The sequence below is a fragment of the Parambassis ranga genome, chromosome 20 (genome assembly GCF_900634625.1).
Source record: "Parambassis ranga chromosome 20, fParRan2.1, whole genome shotgun sequence".
Classification (NCBI taxonomy): Eukaryota; Metazoa; Chordata; class Actinopteri; family Ambassidae; genus Parambassis; species Parambassis ranga.
In genome coordinates, this window is record NC_041040.1 from 14,034,956 (window position 1) to 14,056,888 (window position 21,933).

The 21,933-nt window shown below is 41.9% G+C and overlaps 2 protein-coding genes across 2 annotated transcripts in view; one reads left to right on the forward strand and one right to left on the reverse strand.

Moving 5' to 3' along the window:
- Window positions 1–15,867, reverse strand: part of LOC114452972 (collectin-12-like) — a 28,674-nt gene extending 12,807 nt beyond the window's left edge. Inside the window, exons 1-2 of the mRNA XM_028432547.1 lie at window positions 15,630–15,867; window positions 14,741–14,791 (exon numbers count right to left, since the gene is read on the reverse strand). Coding sequence (XP_028288348.1) covers window positions 14,741–14,791; window positions 15,630–15,636 — 58 coding nt within the window. The 5' untranslated portion in view covers window positions 15,637–15,867. The remainder of the gene's footprint in view (window positions 1–14,740; window positions 14,792–15,629) is intronic.
- Window positions 15,868–20,517: 4,650 nt separating this feature from the next.
- Window positions 20,518–21,933, forward strand: part of LOC114453590 (clusterin-like protein 1) — a 2,512-nt gene continuing 1,096 nt past the window's right edge. Inside the window, exons 1-4 of the mRNA XM_028433541.1 lie at window positions 20,518–20,608; window positions 20,739–20,887; window positions 21,223–21,393; window positions 21,471–21,915. Of these exons, the coding sequence (XP_028289342.1) occupies window positions 20,518–20,608; window positions 20,739–20,887; window positions 21,223–21,393; window positions 21,471–21,915 (856 nt within the window). The remainder of the gene's footprint in view (window positions 20,609–20,738; window positions 20,888–21,222; window positions 21,394–21,470; window positions 21,916–21,933) is intronic.

The window sequence follows — 21,933 nt, forward strand, 5'->3', positions numbered from 1 at the left end:
ACATCTCTTCTTTGTCTAAAAATGGGCAAAGAAGTGAGACAGTTAGCTGTGACAACACCAACCTGACACTCCAAGAGGACACTCCCTCAATTAATTCAATTTTTATGAATTTTTATAAGTTTGTTTGTACTTAATTCAGCAAGGGATGTATCATTCATTAACCTAAACAAAACAAACAAATCCACTTTAGCGCCCCCTAGTGGTAGCATACAAATTAAGTCAATTTGCCCTCCAAACCAGTTATCAATCAGCTCAATGTGTTTGTTTCCTTTTGTTGTTTTTTACCAGCTGCCATGCTTCGTGCCATCTGGGCCTCATTATGCAAACCTAAATAAGATGTTTTACAAGATCTGTGATACACTGTAATCTAAGCCAAGCTGTTTTACAGTCAGGAGGGAGATGATGGCCCAGTGAATGAGTCATACTCAGCTCAGCTTTCTCAGTGCCATGGTAAGGTGGCCTGCAATGAATTATTTGCTTGCAGTGTGTATGTGAAAGAGAGCTCCGGTCCATGACTTTCAGTGTTTGTGGACATAAATCAGTGACTTACAGGTACCTATAGCTGCAGCTCCTTTGCATCTTCTATCATCAGTCTGATGTTTGATGCATTCCAGTTGGTTTTTAATGTTTTAAATTGCTCTCCTAAATAGATGTTCTTGTCAGGTGGTACTCCAAAAGGTCCTGAAGTGTTTCAGGTGTAAACATTGTATCTGGAACGATGAGAGTGAAGAAGATTTTCCAGCAAAAGTAGGAGTTTGACAGCTTTATACAAAAGTCTGGAAGCAAACATAGAAAGAAAATTTGAAACAACCACATTCAATTTATAAATCTCTCTCACAGTGGAGGTCCTGGCTACATGACTACTCCACCTACTAACTAACTGTTTACCAGTGAAGGACAATATATTCTGTTCCACTGAACTCACTTTGAGGCTGAACATGCCAATGATGTAATCATGGGAAGTTCAAGAATTAGGGCCAAAGGGCTTTGAGTTCAGGGGACAGCTCTGAGCCCATGCAGAAAACCGACACCTCCCAGCTTCATGTGTGGCCTGATTTTAGGCTCCATCCCTTTTATAACATGTGATGGAAACCATACGCCTCCTTCACATGAGACAGTTGGGCACAATGTGAGCAAATGAGGGAAACATGAGAAGATGAGTTAAGACAATCAGGACGAGGCCAAGTCACAAAAGAAAGAATTTGGAGAGAGGATGAAATGTGAAAGAATACGAGAGCGAGGGGAGGCGAAATGATTTAAAGATCAGAGAGGTGGAGAGAAAGCAGTGATGGATGGACTGTAAAAGCCAGTAACCCCTGTCATATTCAACCACTCTCAGCCAAGAAACTCTCATGGACTGTGACATGGGCCAGATCGTCCACGTAAAAAACTGGAAAGAAAAAGTGGTGCCTCTGACAGGATATATCTCACTCTGCTTTGTACCACATCCAACAAAAGGCATTGTCAAATTGTGAAGCAACCAGGATCACAGCATCCAGCAGGCTCCAGCTGTCTGCTGCATCGCTGTGGGGGAGCAGAGCTTTTCCTTATAAAGATCAAATTCATCCATCAGATAGGCTTTGATCTAAAGACAGTTCCCATGGTTATATCAGACATACAGTAAATTAAAAAGAACAGGGAATGAATGAAAAGTGCCGAAAATTTCTACATATGATGATGCAATGGGTGGATCATGCTCAGCACAAAATATCCCAAGATTGACTGCATGCTGCCATATAATCCAGCAGAGTCCACAAACAGAAGGCTGCGGCCTTTTAGATGTTAACATAAACTACAGGTTCCTGACAACAGAAGCAGCAATGAACAGGACCAACTGATGGACATGAAGGACACACTGTGTCCTTTAAAGGATTTATACTATGCAGAAACAAAACAATCTTCCCCTTTTGCCTCAGTTTTGGTCTCCACCATCTCCTAAAGGGAAATATCTGGCTGTAGGCGCCATGTTCACCAACTAGCTGAACCATCAGGAGACAATTTTCCCCAAGTTTGCTGTCAGTTGTTAAATGCTCCATTGGACATTACATAGTATATAGATAACATAAAAAGATTATGATTATTTGCCACCTAAAAACGCAGACCAAACTTCTTACTTGTCATCCTATTGTAATGTCTCAACAACTGATCATAAAGGTAGAGAAATGAACACGTCTGAAATGGTTTTCAGATGCTCTGTGGTCAGACAGGCACGCAGGCTGGGGCAGCATCCACGGCCTCTCCAGCCCCGCCCCCTCCCACGAGCCCAGAGGCCCTGCTCGGCTCTGCACAGACTCAGCGCTTGCTGCAGTTACACAAACAGGTCGTCTTTCCAGAAAATTTCATCAACAATGGAGTGGGGAGTGGGAATGGACTTACTCAGCTCGGGGATTTGGGGCCCACGGAGCGACTTGGGTTTTAGTTACAAAGCAAAACATCGGAGCTTAAGCACTCCAAACGTTGCAGCTTTCTAGTAAGTGTGTGTATTTCTTTTTTGTCTTGAGTGTGTGTGGCCCACTGGTTAATGACCATCACATTAGCATCCAGAACTTGATAGCCTGCCTACGCTCAACTCTGAAAGAAATACAACCCCATCAGCAAAATGAGTTCAAGTGAGAACGCAGGAAAGCAAGACAAGAAAAACAAAAGACAAAACACTTTAACCAATGAAAACAAGATTCAAATGGGCAACACATAATATTATCACCGTATTCAAGTCTGCATCATCATAATCCTTTTAAAACAAGAGAAACTGAAAATCTATAACTGTAAAGTTTCAGTCAGCATTTTCAGGGTTTAAGAAGTTCCAGCCGAGTCAACTCGAGACCTGAAACTGAATTTCTGTCTCTGATTGATGTTATCCATCCTGGACCAGGTCTCTTGCTGGCTGCTTCAGGTGCCAGTCAAAATGTGAAACCCACTACAAAAGACCCCCAGTCCCCACGGAGCGCTGGCAAGTACTTCAAAGGAAAACAAACAGCTAAATGTCGCCGGTCGGAGAAAACCAGAAATAAAATAAATAACACTGACGTTCTCCCTCTGATGAGCAGCTGGGATAATAAACCACAAAATGGTATTTGTGGCATGCCCTTTTCTGCCTGGAGGTTTGCTGGTACTTTTGGAAATTTCCACGGGAAATTGAATCATGTCACAGTGCACCAAATTTAAAGGAGGTTTAAAGTCTACCTGCTTTCACTTTTAATTGTCTTTTTGTCATTTATGGCTTGTAAAGAAATTAAATATAGTACCATTTGTATGATTTGATTTGTTTTCATACATGTTGGTGACACCATGCACATTTCTGACCATGGTTTTACACTCTTCCACTGACACATGATGGCAGTAACACAAACAAATCACAGGGTTTATGTCATCGTAGTATCATGACAACCTGACTGTCAGTCAACATCACTCAATTCAGAGCACAAGGTGACAAATGATAACAATGAAAGAAAACAAATGTTAAAGTTTAGCGTGGCTCACAAAGGTTTGGAGTGTTCCATCTTTTATTTGATACCACGACACGAACATAGTCACACTCTGGAACAGAGAAGCTGAAGGTCTAAATCCGTCTAGTAAACAAGTGCTACTTTGTTTACACTTTGTATATCTACAGTCCTAGCTTGTCGGGTTTCCTGTTTTGACCAATAACAAATACAGACTACCGCCATCTGCTGGTATATACAGTTATTTCCTCTCATCCAGACACAGAGCTGATGCTAATTGACCACATTCAGTTTGTTCCAGTGAAACTTTTTGTGCCCATTATTTGGCCTTTGTCATAACACTTTGTCTTTACAGTTAATCAATATGCAGCACGGCTTTACTGTGATCTAAAGCTTGCAGTTCCTCTAATGACCTCTAGGTGGTGTGAGGAGTTACCTTGCCTTGTTTTGCCCAACACAAAGGCAAAACAAAACTGGGGCAAATACTAAAAACAAAACATGTCATCAATATCTAGATTCAACATTATGTTATGTTATTCAACACAGCACATCTGTGCTAGAATCAGAGACTCATGCACAGCGGCAGAATACTGTCTGATACACAAAACAGCTCCACATGTCTGCAACAGGGAGGCATAAGGATGCAGTTATATCAGAGCATGTTTTTACAAATCCCCAAACAGGAAAAAGTTTGGTTTCCAATTCCAATTTCCAATGAGGCTGATCAAATCATCAGTTAACAGTTAACAATCTCCAAACTCATGTCCTTCTATAACAGCATCTGACATGTAAATGTGCTGATTTGCACCTTCTCGACAGGGACTAGACTGGTTGGGAACATCTGTGTCGGGCAGGTCTTTTACAGGCCATGGCCACATAGGCCAAACTCATCACCATGTTGGCCACAACCACCACCAACTGGACTCAGATTCAGGCCGCTGGTTTCTGTGAGGGTTGTGATGGTATAACATTATGGTCATCTTGGAAGAAGCTGCTCTGTGATTTTAGGGTTTCTTGTAATAAGCAGAGAAGGCTGTGAAACATGAATACGACTGTGGTCTGTGCGTTGTCAGGTGACTTTAACTTTACAGGAGCTTAGTTTCACGTCAGATACAAATTTTGCACGTTGACATTTATACAAATGTGGAAGTATTAGTAGTTATTTTATGAGGTATCAGGTAGTGGAGGGGAAAACTGGATCAAAATCAACATTTCTCGAGCTGGAAACAGAGAAATTATGATCACACGTGTGAGCTGCTCACCGCAGTAACTCACTTTTAAGAGAAAGAACAAACCACACACAAGATGTTAGATGTAATAATGAAATTATGCACATTTCCTCCAGATACACAGAATCCTCCAAAATCAACAATCCAAAGTGGAGAAGGTCTTAAAAAATGATGTTCTTTGAGGTGAAACAATGAAAATGCCTTCTATAATGCAGAATCACAGGGTCCTTCTGGGTGGGCCTGCACATCTGCGGTCAGTTGTGCTGGTGTGGCATGTCAGTGTGAATGACAACAAGCCATCCTGTGCCGGAAGAAGAGCTGTTGTTTTTCTGCCAAACCCCATTCAGACAGACACACTCCAGACGTGAGTGTGGCACGCTCTCCTTCCTCTGAGCAGCCTGCAGACAGGACGAAGCATCAGGAGGCAGGAGGAGCTGTCTCACATCTGGACAGATACCGTTTACTGAAAGTAGTAATCAACATCAGACAGTGGCTCTAAACTACTACACACAACTGTTTGTTTAGAGTAATTTAGGAGAGAGGAAACTCCGGACCTGAATTTATGATGCTCAGGCATCATCAGGGACCATCTCAGTCCAAACAAGATCTGATTACCAAAAACTATTTGTAATCAAACTACTCTGCCTCCACGGCCTTAGTTCCAATAATGTGTACTATGCAGAAAAAGATAACAAATCCCTCAAATTAGCCTTCAGGCCTTCATAAAGGAGTGTGGGGGTTTCAAGAGATATTTGTTTATCACCTGCAGTTGTAAGTTTTGTTTACACTGGTTAAAGTAAGTTATTAAAAAGGGATAAGAGGACAAAGTGTCATAAAACATAATCTATAACACTAAGCCCATCTTATAAAGGAAAACCCTGTGAATGAAGTGAGCCAGTATTAGATAATGACAGACAGGTGGCTCATCCAATCACCTGCCGAGTGTCTGCACTTTTCCAAAGGTTTGCACTTCTCCATAGTAACATGCATAAAGCATCAGGCTACCATGAACCTGTCATCTGTACTTAATTTCATGTTCCAAAGTCCTCTAGTGGCAATATTAATTATAACAGGAGGAAATATTATAATAATAATATTATTACTGAGCTGCAACTTTTAATGTGGAGATTTTGTTGGAGATAATAAAATATCCCAGGAAGAGAAAAAAACTTATTTCATCCTGTTCCCCAACAGTACTATGAATAGAAGATGTTTAACATAAAAATGAAACACTATAGGAATTTCAGATTCTACTTCTGCTTGTCTAGCTTTTTAGGGTTTTGTGACGTCAGATTTTTCCAAATAGCTCTCACTTTGTGTGACACACTTCACATATGGCATCAGAAACTACATTTAATTTAGTATTTTGTAGCTTAGTCACAGGGGTCCTGCTGCTGTGTTTGTACATAATATCAGGTCTGAACTTTGACATTAGCAGTCCAGTCATTTGCTATTTTTTTCTCAAAATGTCTATATATGGAACTTTAGTATCACTGAACGTATAGAGTCTGAATGCAGAACATCATTGCTGCAGACCAAAGTGCACTCGACTGTAACAGGTATGTAATCTGTGTAATAACAGAAACATTCTTTTTATGTATTAATTAAAACATGCATGCATGATAAGCACTGCGAAAAGGTGCCAGAAAATGAATTTAGTGAATTCCATCTGTCTGCAGCTTCTGCAGCCACACATGGAAAATGTGATAGTCATTATGCGTCTGACAGGGCTTTGGAGCCGAACACTGTTTCTCTCCGCTTCAACTCCCTTCTGCAAACCAGGAAGCTGTGGGTTGATCTTGGCAACCTTCATAGTCGTTTTTTTTCCCCCCGCTTTCATTAACATCTTTGACTGTGAATAACAGATTTAGGGGTTTTATTACTTATACTAAAAGTGGAGAAATTAGAATCCCCAGCTTCATTGTAAAAGTGTGCCTGTGTGTTCTGCTGCCGGAGGTGTTGGGGAAATCTGAGCGCTTGTGTACACAAGAGACTCACATTCATAAAAGTATCGGTTGGTACTACAAAAGTGAAATGTTGTGTGTTATTCTAGGGCTGAATACACACACAGACAAATGTGGGATCTAATGCGCATGCAGGTTTCCTGTAGAACAAAAAAAGTGCAGCTTGCCAAAAGTGAACACAAGCCTTTTAATGGGAGGCGTTAAAAGGACGCAGGTGTTTGGAAATCCTTCTTTCTTTTATTTAATTACTGAATCAATGACTCAGGCCCCCTGTTCGAACACCTCTGAAAAAGCACTCAACAGAGGCCTGCGCTGAACTCCAGAAACCCTCCCCTGACATCTGCATGTGGGTCACTTCAAGGACAGCGGGATTATTATGGTGTGTGTGTGAGCTGGAGGAGGAGCACGGTGGGGTTTGCTGCTTTTCCTCACTCCTAAAGGTGAGTCAGAAAAGTCACTGACACTCAGATGATCACAGGCCAGATTGAAAATAGCAGCTAACTACCAGCACATGTGTTGTTCTGGCAAAAACATCAGTGATCGACGCCTGCTCTGTGCATTGAGCGCCTGGAGTCACGTTACTGCTGTTTTATTCTGTTTAATGAAGGCGTAACAGAGAGAGCAGCGGAGGGTGGAGCGATTGGACGAAGGTTTACAGTGAAACATGCCTTTAGATCGTTTACGGCACTGCACTGATTTACGTGTCAAAGTTAATTAACTTGTCATCGAGAGTACATGTAGGCCTGTTGAACTGTTCTAGTAAGTCCTCTGTGACTCTCTAGGAGCAATGATGACCTGGAATTTAACAGAAACTGAAGGCAAAGGATTTGAAAGATGAGGTGCATTAACTGGGAGAGAGTACTATGGAGGCCTCACGTTGGCAGAACTAAATTCGAAAGGATGTCTGGATGGTGCCAGATGAAACATCTGGTTTTTAGCTGCTCCACAATGTTCACAAGCTAGTTGCTAACTTTGTAGGTCTACTGGTTGGTGGCTTATGTGAAGAAAACACTGAACACTGAACACAGCAAAGCTGGAAGATGTCAAACCAAAACAATGAGCTGAAAGATGATAAAATGCTCCTAAAGGAACATCAGAGGTCAAGTTTTGATTCATTTTCAATGGAACATTACTGATCAAATCAGCTTTCGGTTAAAGGATGGAGGACTAAGCAGCACAGTACATCGATATAGACATGCTAATAGGCAATCTGCCTGCTTCAGATAGTCTAAAATCACTGTTAGAAGGGGGATTTCTAACTTTATATACCACTGAAAAAGTGAAATCTTAATTTGAAAGTACACCAGTAGAGTGTATAGCAGCATAAAACAGATATACTGAACATATAATACGTGCAATGCGTGTGTAATTCACCGTTGAAAAGTGGAGGCAGGAGAAGAATGATGAGTTCATAAAATTCCTCTGCTCTTGGCTGCCATTCCTCCTGCTGGCTGCCTTTCTTTACATTCACTCCGTTGAACGGGATTCCAGGTTGAAAGGACTGAATTATAACCGAGATAAGACGGCGTGTTACCGTCGACAGACACGAAGTCTGTGAAAAACTGCTGTGATAAACTAATAATTATCACAATATACTTGTTCCTATGTCATAATGGGGTTAAGCTTCAGATACACTCTTCCAGATGGATCTTATTACAGCTACAACTCCCTAACCCTCTTCATTATCTACTACCATTGCAGACCCTTATCTGCTCACAAAGAACTCCTCTCATGCTCCTCCACAGCCATCTATCCACTTCCCATTCTTTACTTTCAACCAGCTGCATCTCCTCCACCTTCTCCTGCTTCCTCTTCACCTCCCCTCACATCTCCTGGGAAAGAATACCCCCTGCTCATTGGTCTCTGTTCTCCCTGCTCATTCAGTTTCTATGTGTTATCTCTCCTCCCTGTCTGTCCTGATTCTCCTTAAAAAAAAAGAGGAAATCCCTCTTCTCTGCTCTGCACATCATCTTTGTGTTTACAGTGTTTCAGTCTCCCTGATGAGTGAAACTGAGACGTGAAGCTAAAAGTCAGTGGCTGACATCTGACTTTATTGTTAAAAATCACATTGTTTGCGGGTGACGCCTTGAGAAAACATAGCGTCTGCCCACATTTTTCATGCTCTCACTGACACAAACACACACACATTTAATCCTGCTCTTTGCACCAGTGTCACCACATTAATTTCTTGAACGTGCTTTGAGGAGTTTTCAGGGCTCTTTGCGGCTTTTAAAAAAAGACTTTACAAAGCCAGTGAGTATAAACAGGATCCTGGATAGCCTAAGAATTGAAAATATCAGAAAATCTTCTACACATGATGCCAGATAGGGTAAAAAAAACACAACAGTGAATGCCTTGGTTTGGAACTATTAGCCAATATGCAGCAGGTGTGACCAAACAAATGGTAATCAGAAGCAGGTGTTAAAGGCATGCTGTGCTTCAAAATGAATTTAGAGCTTTGAAACGACTTTCTGTTTTCAGGTCTGCATATGCACTTTACACTAAAAGGGCTCAAAGGGACAAGACCTCTGTGATGTCTGACCAAGCCACTTATGACTTCCTGCTTTTTACAAGATGTGCCCTTGAAAGTCAAAGTTTTACTGCTCCGTCTGCCCGTTCTAGCAGGTGACTTTAGTAAGTGTTTTCCCATCTCTGCTCTCTGTGACAGGTGTTAACCTGCCTGCATGCTCAGGTCAGGTTTACACGTCCACCTCCTTGGAGAGTTAATTCGACTAAGAGGGTCACTATGAAGCCCCTTAACTTAAACTGTTAACAAAATGTCATCACTTGTGTGAGTGTTTTTGTCTCTTTTAGTGCTTCACTATGTTCACTTGCTTGCCTCTAACATCAGGAGGTAGCTTTTCCTGTCTTTAATGCAGGATTTAATGCTCCACAGCATCAAATGCAAGTTTTTCAAAATAAAAACTTTAGAAAAGATGATGCGTCTATCTCGGGTTAAGCTTTGCAGGACTTGAACACTTACTACTGCACAAATGGACCCATAAAGACTATAAAAACAAAACACAAGTCCACAATGGGGAATAGAGGCGACGACGGTGGACTTAACACTACTCCAAACTTTCACCAAAGAGTTTTCGATTTGTTTTTGTTTTTAGATGTCCCATCATATGACCTTGCAGTTTGCTTAGTTTTAGGAGGTCATAAGGTCATAGTTTGGGTCACAAACTTGCTTCTCATAACACTAAACAAACTTCTCCCATCTGCAATCAGCTTCTCTGCCATTTTCCCTGGTTGCCATGGTGACGAATGCAGCTATAAGATTTTAGATTTTTTTGCACATCTCCAAAAGTGAAGAGCGCATACTTACATAAATACAGCTATTTCAACCACTACTGCTGTTTTCTGGCATGCTGAGAAGATCCCATAAGGAATTTTAATTCCAGCCTTCTGGGTGAAAATGCAGACTTTTGTCCAAATTTGTACCTCCTGGTAAGCAGACTAATTGAAAATAACTAAAATTTCTCACAGTTTTAGATCCGTTGTTGTGTGTTTTGAACAGCATATTTTGATGTATGTCTGTTTTTTTTAAAAGAAGTGTGTGAGTGGACTGTGACAGTCATATGAGAGAAGATGAAACATTGGCACAGTCAAAGGAAAGGCAGACAAACATGTGCTCACCCACACTCATAATAAATGTGTTTGAAAAGCCATGCTGACTGTAAAGTCTCAAGTCCAGGGGAAAATTCTCACAGTGGTATGGCAGACGGTGAAAAAGAACTGCACATTTCATGAAAAAGTATTATGTGATCAAAAGCTGCCACGCAATTTAAAGAAACCGAACTAAGAGGCAGAATTTGAGAATCCCACAACACAACCCTGCAGAGAAGCAGAAACCACAGCAAAGTGCATTAAAATCCTCATCAGACATTCTGACAAACGCACTGTGAAGTATCACATGACAGCTTGTATTAAAATGTGTCAGTGCCTGATGTTAACATAACCGTCTTTGATTCCCTGTTAACCAGGATGGATGAGGTGAAGCGTGAGGTGTCATTATGACTACAGCTAAAGGTGGTTGTGAAGCCCGGGAATGCTCCGTGCCAGAGAAACCTACCGGATCGAACCGAACCCCGGCTGTGCTGACACAGCTGGTTCCAGGCACGGACACCCTAACGCCCGAGCTCGGCTCCAGGAATGTTCCGGGCCTAGCTGGGGAAACCATAACAAGTGCAGGAAATAGATTAGTGGACTCTGAGCTCCAAACCAGCCGCAAACCTCCTGAGCCCGGCCCTCTCCAAACCCACATGTGTGGGAACAGGAGGGAGTGAGACCCCCATCCAGACATCAGGGATCATCTCAGGAGGATATGTTATTTATCCTCAACCTATGACATTCAGAGCACTGCATCTTTGATAAGACAGGAAGGAGCTGCTATTTGTCTTTCTGGGGCATTGACTCTGCCAGCCTGCATATTTCTAACTTCATTTATCTCTGTCCTCCAATTAACCACTCTACAACAGTGTATTTGTGCATTTTTGTCAATTTCAGTATATTTGTGACAAGCTCATTATACTTTTCACTCTTTTGGTGCCATCAGAGCAGCCTGTGCTTTTCAGCCTTAAATATGCAGAAAGTTTGTCGGCTGCTTTATGAGAACTTTAAAATGGGAGTATTGTTGCTCATCTAAAATGCAAACAAACAGCATCCTAAAGATGTTGCACAGTCATGAAATCAAAAGGTCAGGACACCGGTGTGCTTTGACACTCTCTATAAAGAATGCAGATAAAGGACCAATAAAACACCACATGGCTTCATTGTTGGTTTCATCATCCCAGTCAGTTGTATTATGAGAGTAACGTTCCTCTGATTCATTTAATTCCAAGATTGTTATTTTATTTTTTTGTAATAATATTGGACACAGCTTTCATTCACTGTTTTGGCTACATTTTAACACTCCAGAGTCAGATTTACATTTCCACAGACTTCTCTGTGCCTAAAGAAATGTACAATGTGTTATATCAACACACACATGTTGAAGCAACACATACTGAACATGTGTTGAAATTTCTTTAAGAGTACGTTTGGTGGTGTTTGTACTCTTGCTGACGTGCAAAGTAACAATCCAGTTTTCCGAAGGCCAGAGCGAGCCCAGTGGGCAAACACACACACACTTGAAACAGATTGAGCTGTTTCTGATTTACGTCATCCATAAGGCATGCACACAACATGTATATTTACGCCAATGCACATTTTCCACTCGCTTGTATACAAATGAAAATGTGCATCACACGCACACACACTAGTACACGCACTGAGTGAAATCATATGGCAATCCCATCTCCCTCCCTGCCAAGTTGAAGCCAGGCCGGAATCGCTTCCACAGTGCTCAAGGTTTAAGCGTATTTATTTTTCTGTGGGGGGACTGACATAAGAAGGCCATCAGAATAAAAACAACATCTACCTGAGCTTTGGCTGAACTCTAACAGGCCCATTATAGATGGTATAATCATCGCTCAGTGGAGGTCAGCGGCTGCCCTTGGCCTGATTCAAAACTCATGCACTATCGTGCATCGCAGAGGACAAATAATCAGTATGTCACTGAGCTTTCATCATTACATTATCAGGGCTGACAATAGGTCTCACAGTTTGTCTATAAAGCTGTGAGCTAAGATGAATGCTAACAGCATGATCTCATGATGTGTCTTATATTTGCAAGGGATGTGACGTCAACCAAAGGTTCCTTATAAACGGTTTTTGACCCACTAACATCTGGCTTTTGTGGTTAATTGAACAGGTCCAAATGGTTTCTGTCATGGGTACACGCCTACCTAGTAGTCACAGGTTTATCAACTCCAGCTCTGATCGGCATCAATGTAAGCATGCAACGATGAACACTGTGGACACAGACTCTTTTGACCTCAGTCAGCACTCCAATATTGTTTATTAAGCATTGCCTGAGGTCAAATCTATGAAGTACCAGCTGTAACATGGTCACTGACCCTGTTTGTGGTCATAAAACTATCAGGATTAACTGCTCTGTCTTCAGTGTTCGGGTGTCCCTTCTCTGAGCTCAGCAATGACTTTATAAACTGGACACAGATTCACACAACAGTGTAAACACTATCAGTCTCCTGGGAGACGGCAATGAGTTAAAGCAAAACATGTAGGGAGGAAATAACTGTTTGTTTCCCCCTGAGTATACTGACATTATAGCACTAATAGTGGAAGAATAAGGGCCTGTGATGGTTTGCATGAATACAGCTCTATTGCACAACAAAGCCTCTGGAGAGGTGAGGCAGACGCTTGGAGCCGGCCCTTCCAAACAGCTGCCATGTCCCTGAGAGGACCAACAGCTAAGAGTTCAGCAGCTCTCTCTTCCTACTCTTCTAAAAGTCAAGAGTTCATTTGAATAAAGTTAAAAGTGATCTGGATTTGGCTCCCTTCTCCACGGTTCTCTAATTTAATCCATGAGCGGGACTCGCACGCGCTCACAGAGAAAGACAAACAGGATGCCTCGACTCTGGTGACTCAGATGAAAGAGAGTGTTTTCTAACACAGTTTGAATTCGTCTCCTGTATAACCAAACAGTGCAGTCCGCTGCCTCCCATCTAACACCCTCATGGACCTCAGCCGGACCGTGTGTCAATGAGTCATACTGCAGCAACACCCTGCGTGCAGAGACACAGAGACTCCTGCCCGCGAATCAGTGTTGAATCAACAGAAGGGTGATGGAGCATGTGCACTAATAATGATGTGTTTGAGTGTGTGAGAGTTTGCCCTATGGTGCCACTTTTTATTCTTCATAATTTTAAAGAGCCAGTTAGAGCCATGCATTCAGAGTTCACTATTTAACTTCAGAACTCTTTATACTCAACATCATCTGAATAAAAATGGAACTTATGGCTGAGATGTCAACGAGTTACAAAAGTAATCATTTGAGATGCACCACAATAGAAACAGACTCCATAACCATCCAATCACAGCTGGAGCTGAGTCATTTGATCTGATTGTACACTTCCTGTTGCTGAAAAAAGCTAGATGGTTAGTGGATTTTTATCCAGTGTGGGGGAAGTAACACTGCTTTCCAGAACTATGAAGTAAAGGTACAGGAATGATGGAAGCAACTGAATTCAACAGTGAAGAAAAAACTGCAGTTCCTCAAACAGCCACTTGAGGCCACTTGTGCACTATCACTGGGTTCTGTCTACCTGTCTCTGCCCCACTTATGCTCAACCTTTAAGCCAACCTTTGAATATACTATGCTGAACTTTAAAAGTGCTGTGTGATTATCTTCAGCTGTGTGAACTAAGATACTCTGAATATCAACATGCTAGCACGATGTTAGCATTTAGTAGCTTTAAAGAGACTTCACAAAGAGTTTGATGGTATCAATAAGTCTAATCAGTGTATTGAAAATATAACAAATTACATTTTCACATTGTCTCTGGGTAAATCAAAAAATCCACATGGCTGGATACATTAAGAGTCTTTAGTTTGTGTGAACTGATCCTTTAAACATTTTTTTTTCATCCTTATCCTCCTGCTGTTGACTGGTTCACTGCAAGTGTACAAGCCTGTTGGGAAAACCTCTGAAACCTGGGCCAAAAAAAGGGGTTAGAGACAGGCTACGTCCTTTAAGCTTAACAGCCATGCTACATGTGTATGCGCACAAACCCATGCATGTAAACCACAACAGACGGACACTGCAATATGTGCGCTGACAACAGTTTCAGCTTGAGTAACCACATTTTGGAGGCATGTTTGTGTGAGTCATCATGTTTAAGTGAGTCAGTTTAAGTGAATAAAGGGGAGTATTTAAACTTCTTGATCTGGTGAGGTCTGTCAGCGGGCTTTGTCAACCTGCGGTGCAACAGACCTCACAGACTGTCAGCCACATTTAGGTTTAAATCTTGCCATTGGAGGCAAAACTATTAGCACCAAATATCAGGACAGATGAGGCCGTGGCAGCCAGCTGTGTTCTCCTGACATGAAAAAGTGAAAAGAAAAATTCCACTGGAGCAGCATGCCCATAAATATGAAGGTAATTCTAGGTAAGTATGAGCCCACACACTTTGTGCCTTTAATTCATGGCAGAAACAGTAAAAGTTTTTAAAGGGAAGGAAAAAGGTCACTTCTCACTCACCGAACCTCTTGTATCCAAAAGACTGTACTTCCTCCTCGTCTGCAAAGTCGTCTGCGTGACATAACCAGAAACATATGACATAAATAGGTCATGCGCACACTGCTGGGTGTACATAGTGTTTAAAGCAATCGGTAGGACTCCATAAACAAAACAAAACAGACAGAAACACTACAGGGCAGCTGCACAGAGCCAAGAATTCATAATGTTATCCTTGAATACAATGAAGCAGCCAGAAAGGATTTATACTAGAGGATCATCTCTATAGTGTGTGTGTGTGTGTGTGTGTGTGTGTGTGTGTGTGTGTGTGTGGATAGGAGGTCCAGAGAACTGTAAAAGCCACAGGCTGCGGTTTCTCTGGGTTGTTGACAGTAAACCCTAATTACACTCTGCTACACTACACTGAGGACCTGAGTAGAGCACAGGGAACATCATCAGTAATGGTAAACAGATGGAGGCTGAGGAGAGGGCGACATGGGTGAGAGACAGGGGGAGGCAGGGAGGGATGAGCTGAGTGTAGTGGGGGGGTCAGACTAAATGCTGAGCAGCTGATTCCAAGGAGATCACACATTCCTGTGTAATATCACCTTCAGAATGAATGAAATACTACTGTGTGTTTAACTCAGCATCATCATCAATATCAGCAGCTAAACTCTCCTGTCATTCAGTAGTTTTTCTACTTTGTGCAAACATTCTTTGATCTTTTCTTTCAATGGGATGCAGCAGAGACTATTCTCAGTATTTCACAACTTCTGCACCGCAGTACCGTTATCTCATCCAGATGTGACGCACACACAACAAACATATGCGCACAGATTCAACAGTCTCTATAAAGTTTGCATTTAGAATAAAAATCATGCACTTTACTGTGAGTTACAGGTGGAAAATCTACCTTTCATGGCGTTGTGTATCTCGTTGAGGACTGTAGAAGAGATGAGGACCCCCGTCACTTTCTGCGCATCTCAGCATCCAGTGCAAAGTTGTAAAGTCTCTTCACAGAGAACGGCGCAGACGGCGAGTATAGAAATGTAAAATATCTATAAATCTAAGCTCATTTTCAGTTTAAAATCCCATCGTGTCCTGGTTGCTGCGGCTCGCAGGAGTTTTTGGAGCAGTACTGAGATGATCAGGGTGCCTAGTCCCGCAGCGCAGCGCTGGAGGAGGAGAGCTGAGCCAGAGAGTTACCAGCAGTGTTAGCGCACTTCCGGTGTCGCTTTCAACATAAAGAGTAACTCTCAGCGAAAACCAACGAGCCACAGAATTATTTTCAGTAACTTGAGAAAATTACTAATTTAGTATATCCTCAAAACTCCACTACGTTTAGTAACATTAAAAATCATGCTGTTAGCGTTGTTTGCATATACTAGCTAGCTGGCTAGTTGCGCAGGTCTTGCGCACGTTTAGTAAATGTTTGGAAACAACCGTTTTAAAACTAATCATCACACTTCAAACTTTTATATTGGGGTGTAGGATGTCCCTTCTGGGTGGCCGTAGAGGTGCAGATCAACTTCCGCTTCAGTACTTTGAGAAGAGGGAAATGTTGTTGTTGTTGTTTATTGCTAGCTAGCTTCTCCAGTCTGTGCAGGATTGCAGGTACATTTATATTGCTGTGAAGATACAGAAACTGCCGTTTGTTTCGGCCATTTTATTTTAATTTAGTTTTACTATTAGCAAGAGGGACAACAACAAGCTAGCTGTAGTTGTGGGTATGCTTTTATTTTGACGGCGTACGTTCCTTAGTTTCCGGTACTCGCTCAAAAACTTCGCAACTTTCTTGAATAACTTGACACCATAACTACTCACTCGTGGACACATCTGTGCCGCACAGAGACTCCACATTCACAGTGACTGTCCCGTGGCCTCCCGCCGCGCCTCCTCCCGTAGAGACAGAGGAGGTGCGCGCTGCTTTCAACACTGGAGACCCCGGGACGTCCAGCGGGGCTGCACTGATCTCCAGCCGGAGATCAGATTAAGTTACTGGTGGTTGATGGCAATCGCGTTCCCTGGTGAAAATCTGGTACCCATTACAGATAATTTCAAAGGCTTGGTGAGGTGGAGAGCGATATTTCAGCGCAGTTCCTGTTTTTACATATTTACATCTCATGTTCTTCAAGGGCGAAAAATCACTTTCACATTCATGAAAATAGTGCCTTTCTGTGCAGTAATCGCTTGATCATAGATTGTTTATCATTTGACATATCACAAAACCACCCTTTGTAACTAATTAATTAAACCTAACTTGTAAAGTTTCCTATCAATCAATCCCTGCAAGATTATTTAAAATCTAGGGAGACACATCTTTAAAAAGTATTAATAGACATTGTTTATTAAATGAATATAGAGTTCATAATTGGTGTACTCTTGTCATTTGCTTGTAAGAAAGTAACATAAGGCTCAAATATGTACTAAAATGTACTTTTTGTTGCTTTTCTTTCGGCCTTAAAGGCCTTATTTTCCTCAGAATGGCCAATGGTGAATTAGAACTGGACTCTAAAGTTCACCATTTCCTATTTCCCTTCAACTCTTCCAGGTGCTGAGGTAATTCCAACACTTCCTGTGTCCATAATCTGTATGGCCTGCAGATGCAGATCACTGATCAAAGGCAGAAACCAGCTGCATCCTCCCAGACTAAAGAGGACTATCAAAGAAAAGAAACAGACCCTCTGTCATGTCTTCACAGTGCAGGTTAGTGTCACTTGGTTAAATGATGCTAATCTTTTTTACACTCAAACTGATTGATTTACAGAAAGAGATGCAGATAATGCTGCCCGTGTCAGCCCTAAAGTCCTCTGAGCTTTCAAATAAGGCAACACAGACATCACACTGTGTTTTTCTTCTTTCTTTGGATAACACAGCCTTCAAACCCAGGCTTAGCACTAATAGCTCCAGTTTGACCCAGTCTTCCACGCGCTGGATTCCAGACCAGCCTGAAATGATAAAGCGACTAATTATTGTTTTCCTAAAGGCTTCAAAACTGTTATTTTACTGTCGGCTATAATTGGAGCAGCAGGCTGGTATTAGGGCTCAGATAGCGATCGTGGTGAGCTGATAAAAAGCAGCTGAGGGTCAGGTATCTTACAGCCCCTGCTCCTGCTGGTCCTCTCATTCAGGGGCTGGGACCTCATTTGCTGTGTCAAGGCTTTCAGCAGTGGGCTCAGATTAACAGGCGACTTAGAAGGCACACAGGAATGCCACATTTACCATGCTGCTGGCATGTTGAGGTATCATGATAGGAGCAACTCAGATCATAGAGTATGTAACAGGAGAGAGCTGCTGGGTGAGGCCAGAGACACAGGAAGCACAACGTTTTTATATTTAATACTGATATGGTATGATGGATTGCTAGCATTCTGTCAAACATGTAAGCCACAATTTGCTATCTAATCTTACATATATTTATTTACATATTACCCTTTTTCAATAGTAAATTTTGGTTAATCCTGCGACAACCTGTTTTTTTTAATTATTTTTATTCACTTGGTGGCAGCAGACAACCTCTACCTACAGCATGGAGCATGGATAGCATTAACCCTTAACCTAATAAATAGTCCTAATGCAGACTTTTAACAGCTACAGTCATTCTCGGTGCCTGCTCCTCAGTTCTTGTGTTGTAGTTGGTGAATTAATCCTTGGTTTTGTGGTTGGTTTAGCTATTCTAGTATTCTTAGGGTTTCATGATGTGTGTTCTTGAGGTTATGGTTATTTTGTCACCCTTGTGTTTTCTGTTTCCTCTTTTATTTTGAAGGTCTTGTCTTCCTTGTACAGTCCCATGTGTTTCCCGCCTGTTTTGATTATCTGCCCCGCCCTGATGGTGTTCACCTGTGTCTCGTTGTCTGTGTCTACTTACTGGTAAGTCTTGAGATCCCCTTTGTTTGGGCTGAGTTGTTTTGTGTGTGTAGTGTTAGTGCTCCCTGTGTATTTTGTTACTGCATGCGTTCATCCCTGAGAATAAAACTTGGTCTAGTCCTGCATTTAATTCAAGAAACAACTCCTGACAGTTCTAGTATCTATGGACTCTGAACAGTAAATGAGGAGAGTGTAAAATTTAAACATTCAGATGTTAGATGCTATGATGCTCATAGGATACAAACATACCTTTTAATTCACCTTAAAAGTGCTACAGTCAATTTAAAATCAAATCACGGACTTTTAAAGTACTTTCAGCCAGCATCGTGGTACAGGCAGTTTAAACAGTTCTGAGGATCAGTTTTTCTGGTTGTGCATCCATCTGTTGCAGTTGTGTGACCACAATTTATTCAAATTTGGCACAAACACATATGTGGAATCAAGTATGAGCTTTAATTTTGCTGGTCACAGGTCATCGTGACCTCACAGACATATTTTTGCCATATGTTTGCTAATTAAAGCAGTTAATGTTAAGACGCAAACATCAACTTCACTGGGACATCCTCATGTTCTGAAAAACTCCTTTAATAAAAGTCCTAGTGGTTATTCTAGTTATATATAATCATGTGTAGTGAGAGCGAGCTCACTGAGTGGTTTGGTAAATATGAAAATGATGTGAGTTATTCACAGAATTTAGATGCTAGCCTAATTGCCTGGGAGACTGGGTTATCTCACATAATGTAACAACGTATTTGGTCTTGTTCTTTTTACTGGATTATATCTGGATTATACTGGATTATAACCTCAGAATTTTCCTACCACACAGAAAAGAACAGAATCCAGTGGCTGCCTGGATCGTAGAACAACAACAAGGATACCTCCAGAGATCCTAAACAGCGGCTCAGTGGACATGATTCAGTGAAAGTGTTTGCACATGCACAGTCCTCTTGCAGAGCTTAGCCCGTGTTTGAGACCATGCCAATGTGTGCCAGGGCCTTGCAGGAGGCCCAGGCTTACTGTCAGTCCAATAGAGATTAGAGCATAAAGTTTTACCTGCGGAGGGCTCGGCAGTATGTTAGAGACAATCAAGTGAGCGAGATGGATGTGCTAATTGTTCCAGCATGTTATGTCTATACTGTGCATTAAAGCCTGTCTTAAGCTGATCTGCAGGTACGCTGTGAGCATAAGGCTTAATATCCAGTAATGCAAACACTCTTAATAGGATCTGTGCCGCTGAGTAGATCCATAAAAATAGAACAATCCTTCGAGGAAGCCGCCTCCCTCTCACCCTCATCTCTCCTGCAGCACAACCTGCTGCATTGTGTCCTGGAGGTGGATGTTTTCATAGTTCTCCAGGTAAAAGACTATTCTTTGTTTTTTGGATACAGTTTGACACAACTCTGTGTAACAGCAGATTATGCAGTTCTAGATTCACACGGCTGTTGTTTGTTTAGCAAGCTAGATGTGCCACCTGGAGGATAAAATGTGTCTTCAGTGAAAGTTACTGATCATTGTGAAGACATTTTAACACACTGCACATCCGGTGTGCGGTCAATGTTATTATGCTTCTTTATTTTTTGTAAACACAAAGCTTTTATACCATATGATGTAACCATTGCAGAAAGCAAACAAAAGATATAAGTAGTCATTTCAGCAGTTTATTGCTCATCATTCAGTAATATAGTATATATTTAATTGTATTGAAGTGTAAACTCCGTAAAGATTTGTTTAATTACAGTGGATCTTTTGTGACTCTTGTTTATTGCCTTACGCTCATGTGATAATTACCTAACACTAGTTTAATGACTTCCCTAAACATTTTAATGTCATTGAGAGAAATGGTGCCACCTTGTGGTGTTTCTGTTTCTTGCTGACGTAGTGAGACCTTGTTTCCATTAGGCTCTAAGAAATACTGCACTTTTTCCAGAGACAGGATGAGGAGGCTTCTTCTTCAGATACTCTGCATCACTGTAGTCGTGCTCTGTGCCGCCACCTCGCCTCCACTGAGAGATGACATGCTGGAAAGTAAGGTTTACACTGACGATTTCCGGATTCAGACACTCAAACTCACACTGAAAATCTGCAGCTTAAAGGGAAAAAAATCTACATGTTTGTGTGAATTTTCATCATAAGTGTGTTTCTTTGGTGTTTGCAGAGCTGTCTGCAGCTGGAGAGCAGTATGTCGACCAGGAAATAAAGAGAACTTTACTGGGAGTGAAGCAGGTGAAGGAGATGATGGTGAAAAAAGAAGAAAAGCACAGATACCTGATGGATGCCCTGAGACACAGCAGTGACAAGAAGAAGGTAAACTCTGTTTATAAGAGTGAATTTTCACAGAGCGTGGTTCTGCTGTCTTTGTGCATTTTTTTGAAGCCCACCACATATTTTCTGCCTCATAAAGTTAAAGCCATAAAGAAAAACCTCAAAGCAGACAGTGAATAATGAACATAGGAGTACAGCTGCTTAAGAGAGTTGGGGGCTCAGTTTACTGCAGTCAGGATTAATGAACTGTCTGCAGATTAATGTATTTCAGAACAAAACGCACGGCTGTGTGCCAGAGCCTTGAACCACATCATATCCTCTCTGGCTTATTAAGAGAAGTCTGCGACCCTGAATGATATGTTTTGTGGTTCCTTCAGGGGGCGATGCAGCTGCTGAAGGAAACAGAGCAGAAACTCGAGGAGGCCGAGCAGCAGTGTCAAGATTTAACCAAATCTTTCTTTGGGGAGTGTCGACCTTGTCTGGAAGATTCCTGTAAGGCCTTTTATACATCTACATGTCGCCGTGGGTTTGCCTCTTTCTCATTCAAGGTGAGCATTCAGCGTATTTCTGCAGAATAAAGTCTGTGTAACAGCTATGTACTACTTCACTGAATCTTTCTTTCCAGGTGGAGGAGTTTTTTAGGAAAATGGCTGCTCAGTTGGAAGCTACAGAGCACGTCTACAATCAGAACCAGAAGGATTCAGGTGGAACCCCCTCAGCTGAGAACCAGGTGACAGAGGACAGAGCCAGTCTGGAGCTGCTGCAGGCTGAAGCTTCGTTCAGCCAGCTGCTGTCGAACACGAGCCTCTTGTACAACCAGAGCATCATTCTGATCACAAAGATGCAGCAGGTGTTCGGTCACTCATTTCTAGCGGCCTTCACCACAGAGATTCAACCCAGCATGCAGGATGGATCGAGCGCAGGCTTCTTCAGAGCCATGAGGCTGGATCACATCCTTGATTCTGTGATTGACTTGGGGAAGAATGTCCTGGAGGAATTCAGCTCCTCTGTGGCTGATGTATTTGAAGAGATACAAGAAGCTGAGGAGTATTTTCAACAGTCCAGCCAAGGTACCTGTCATGTCAAAC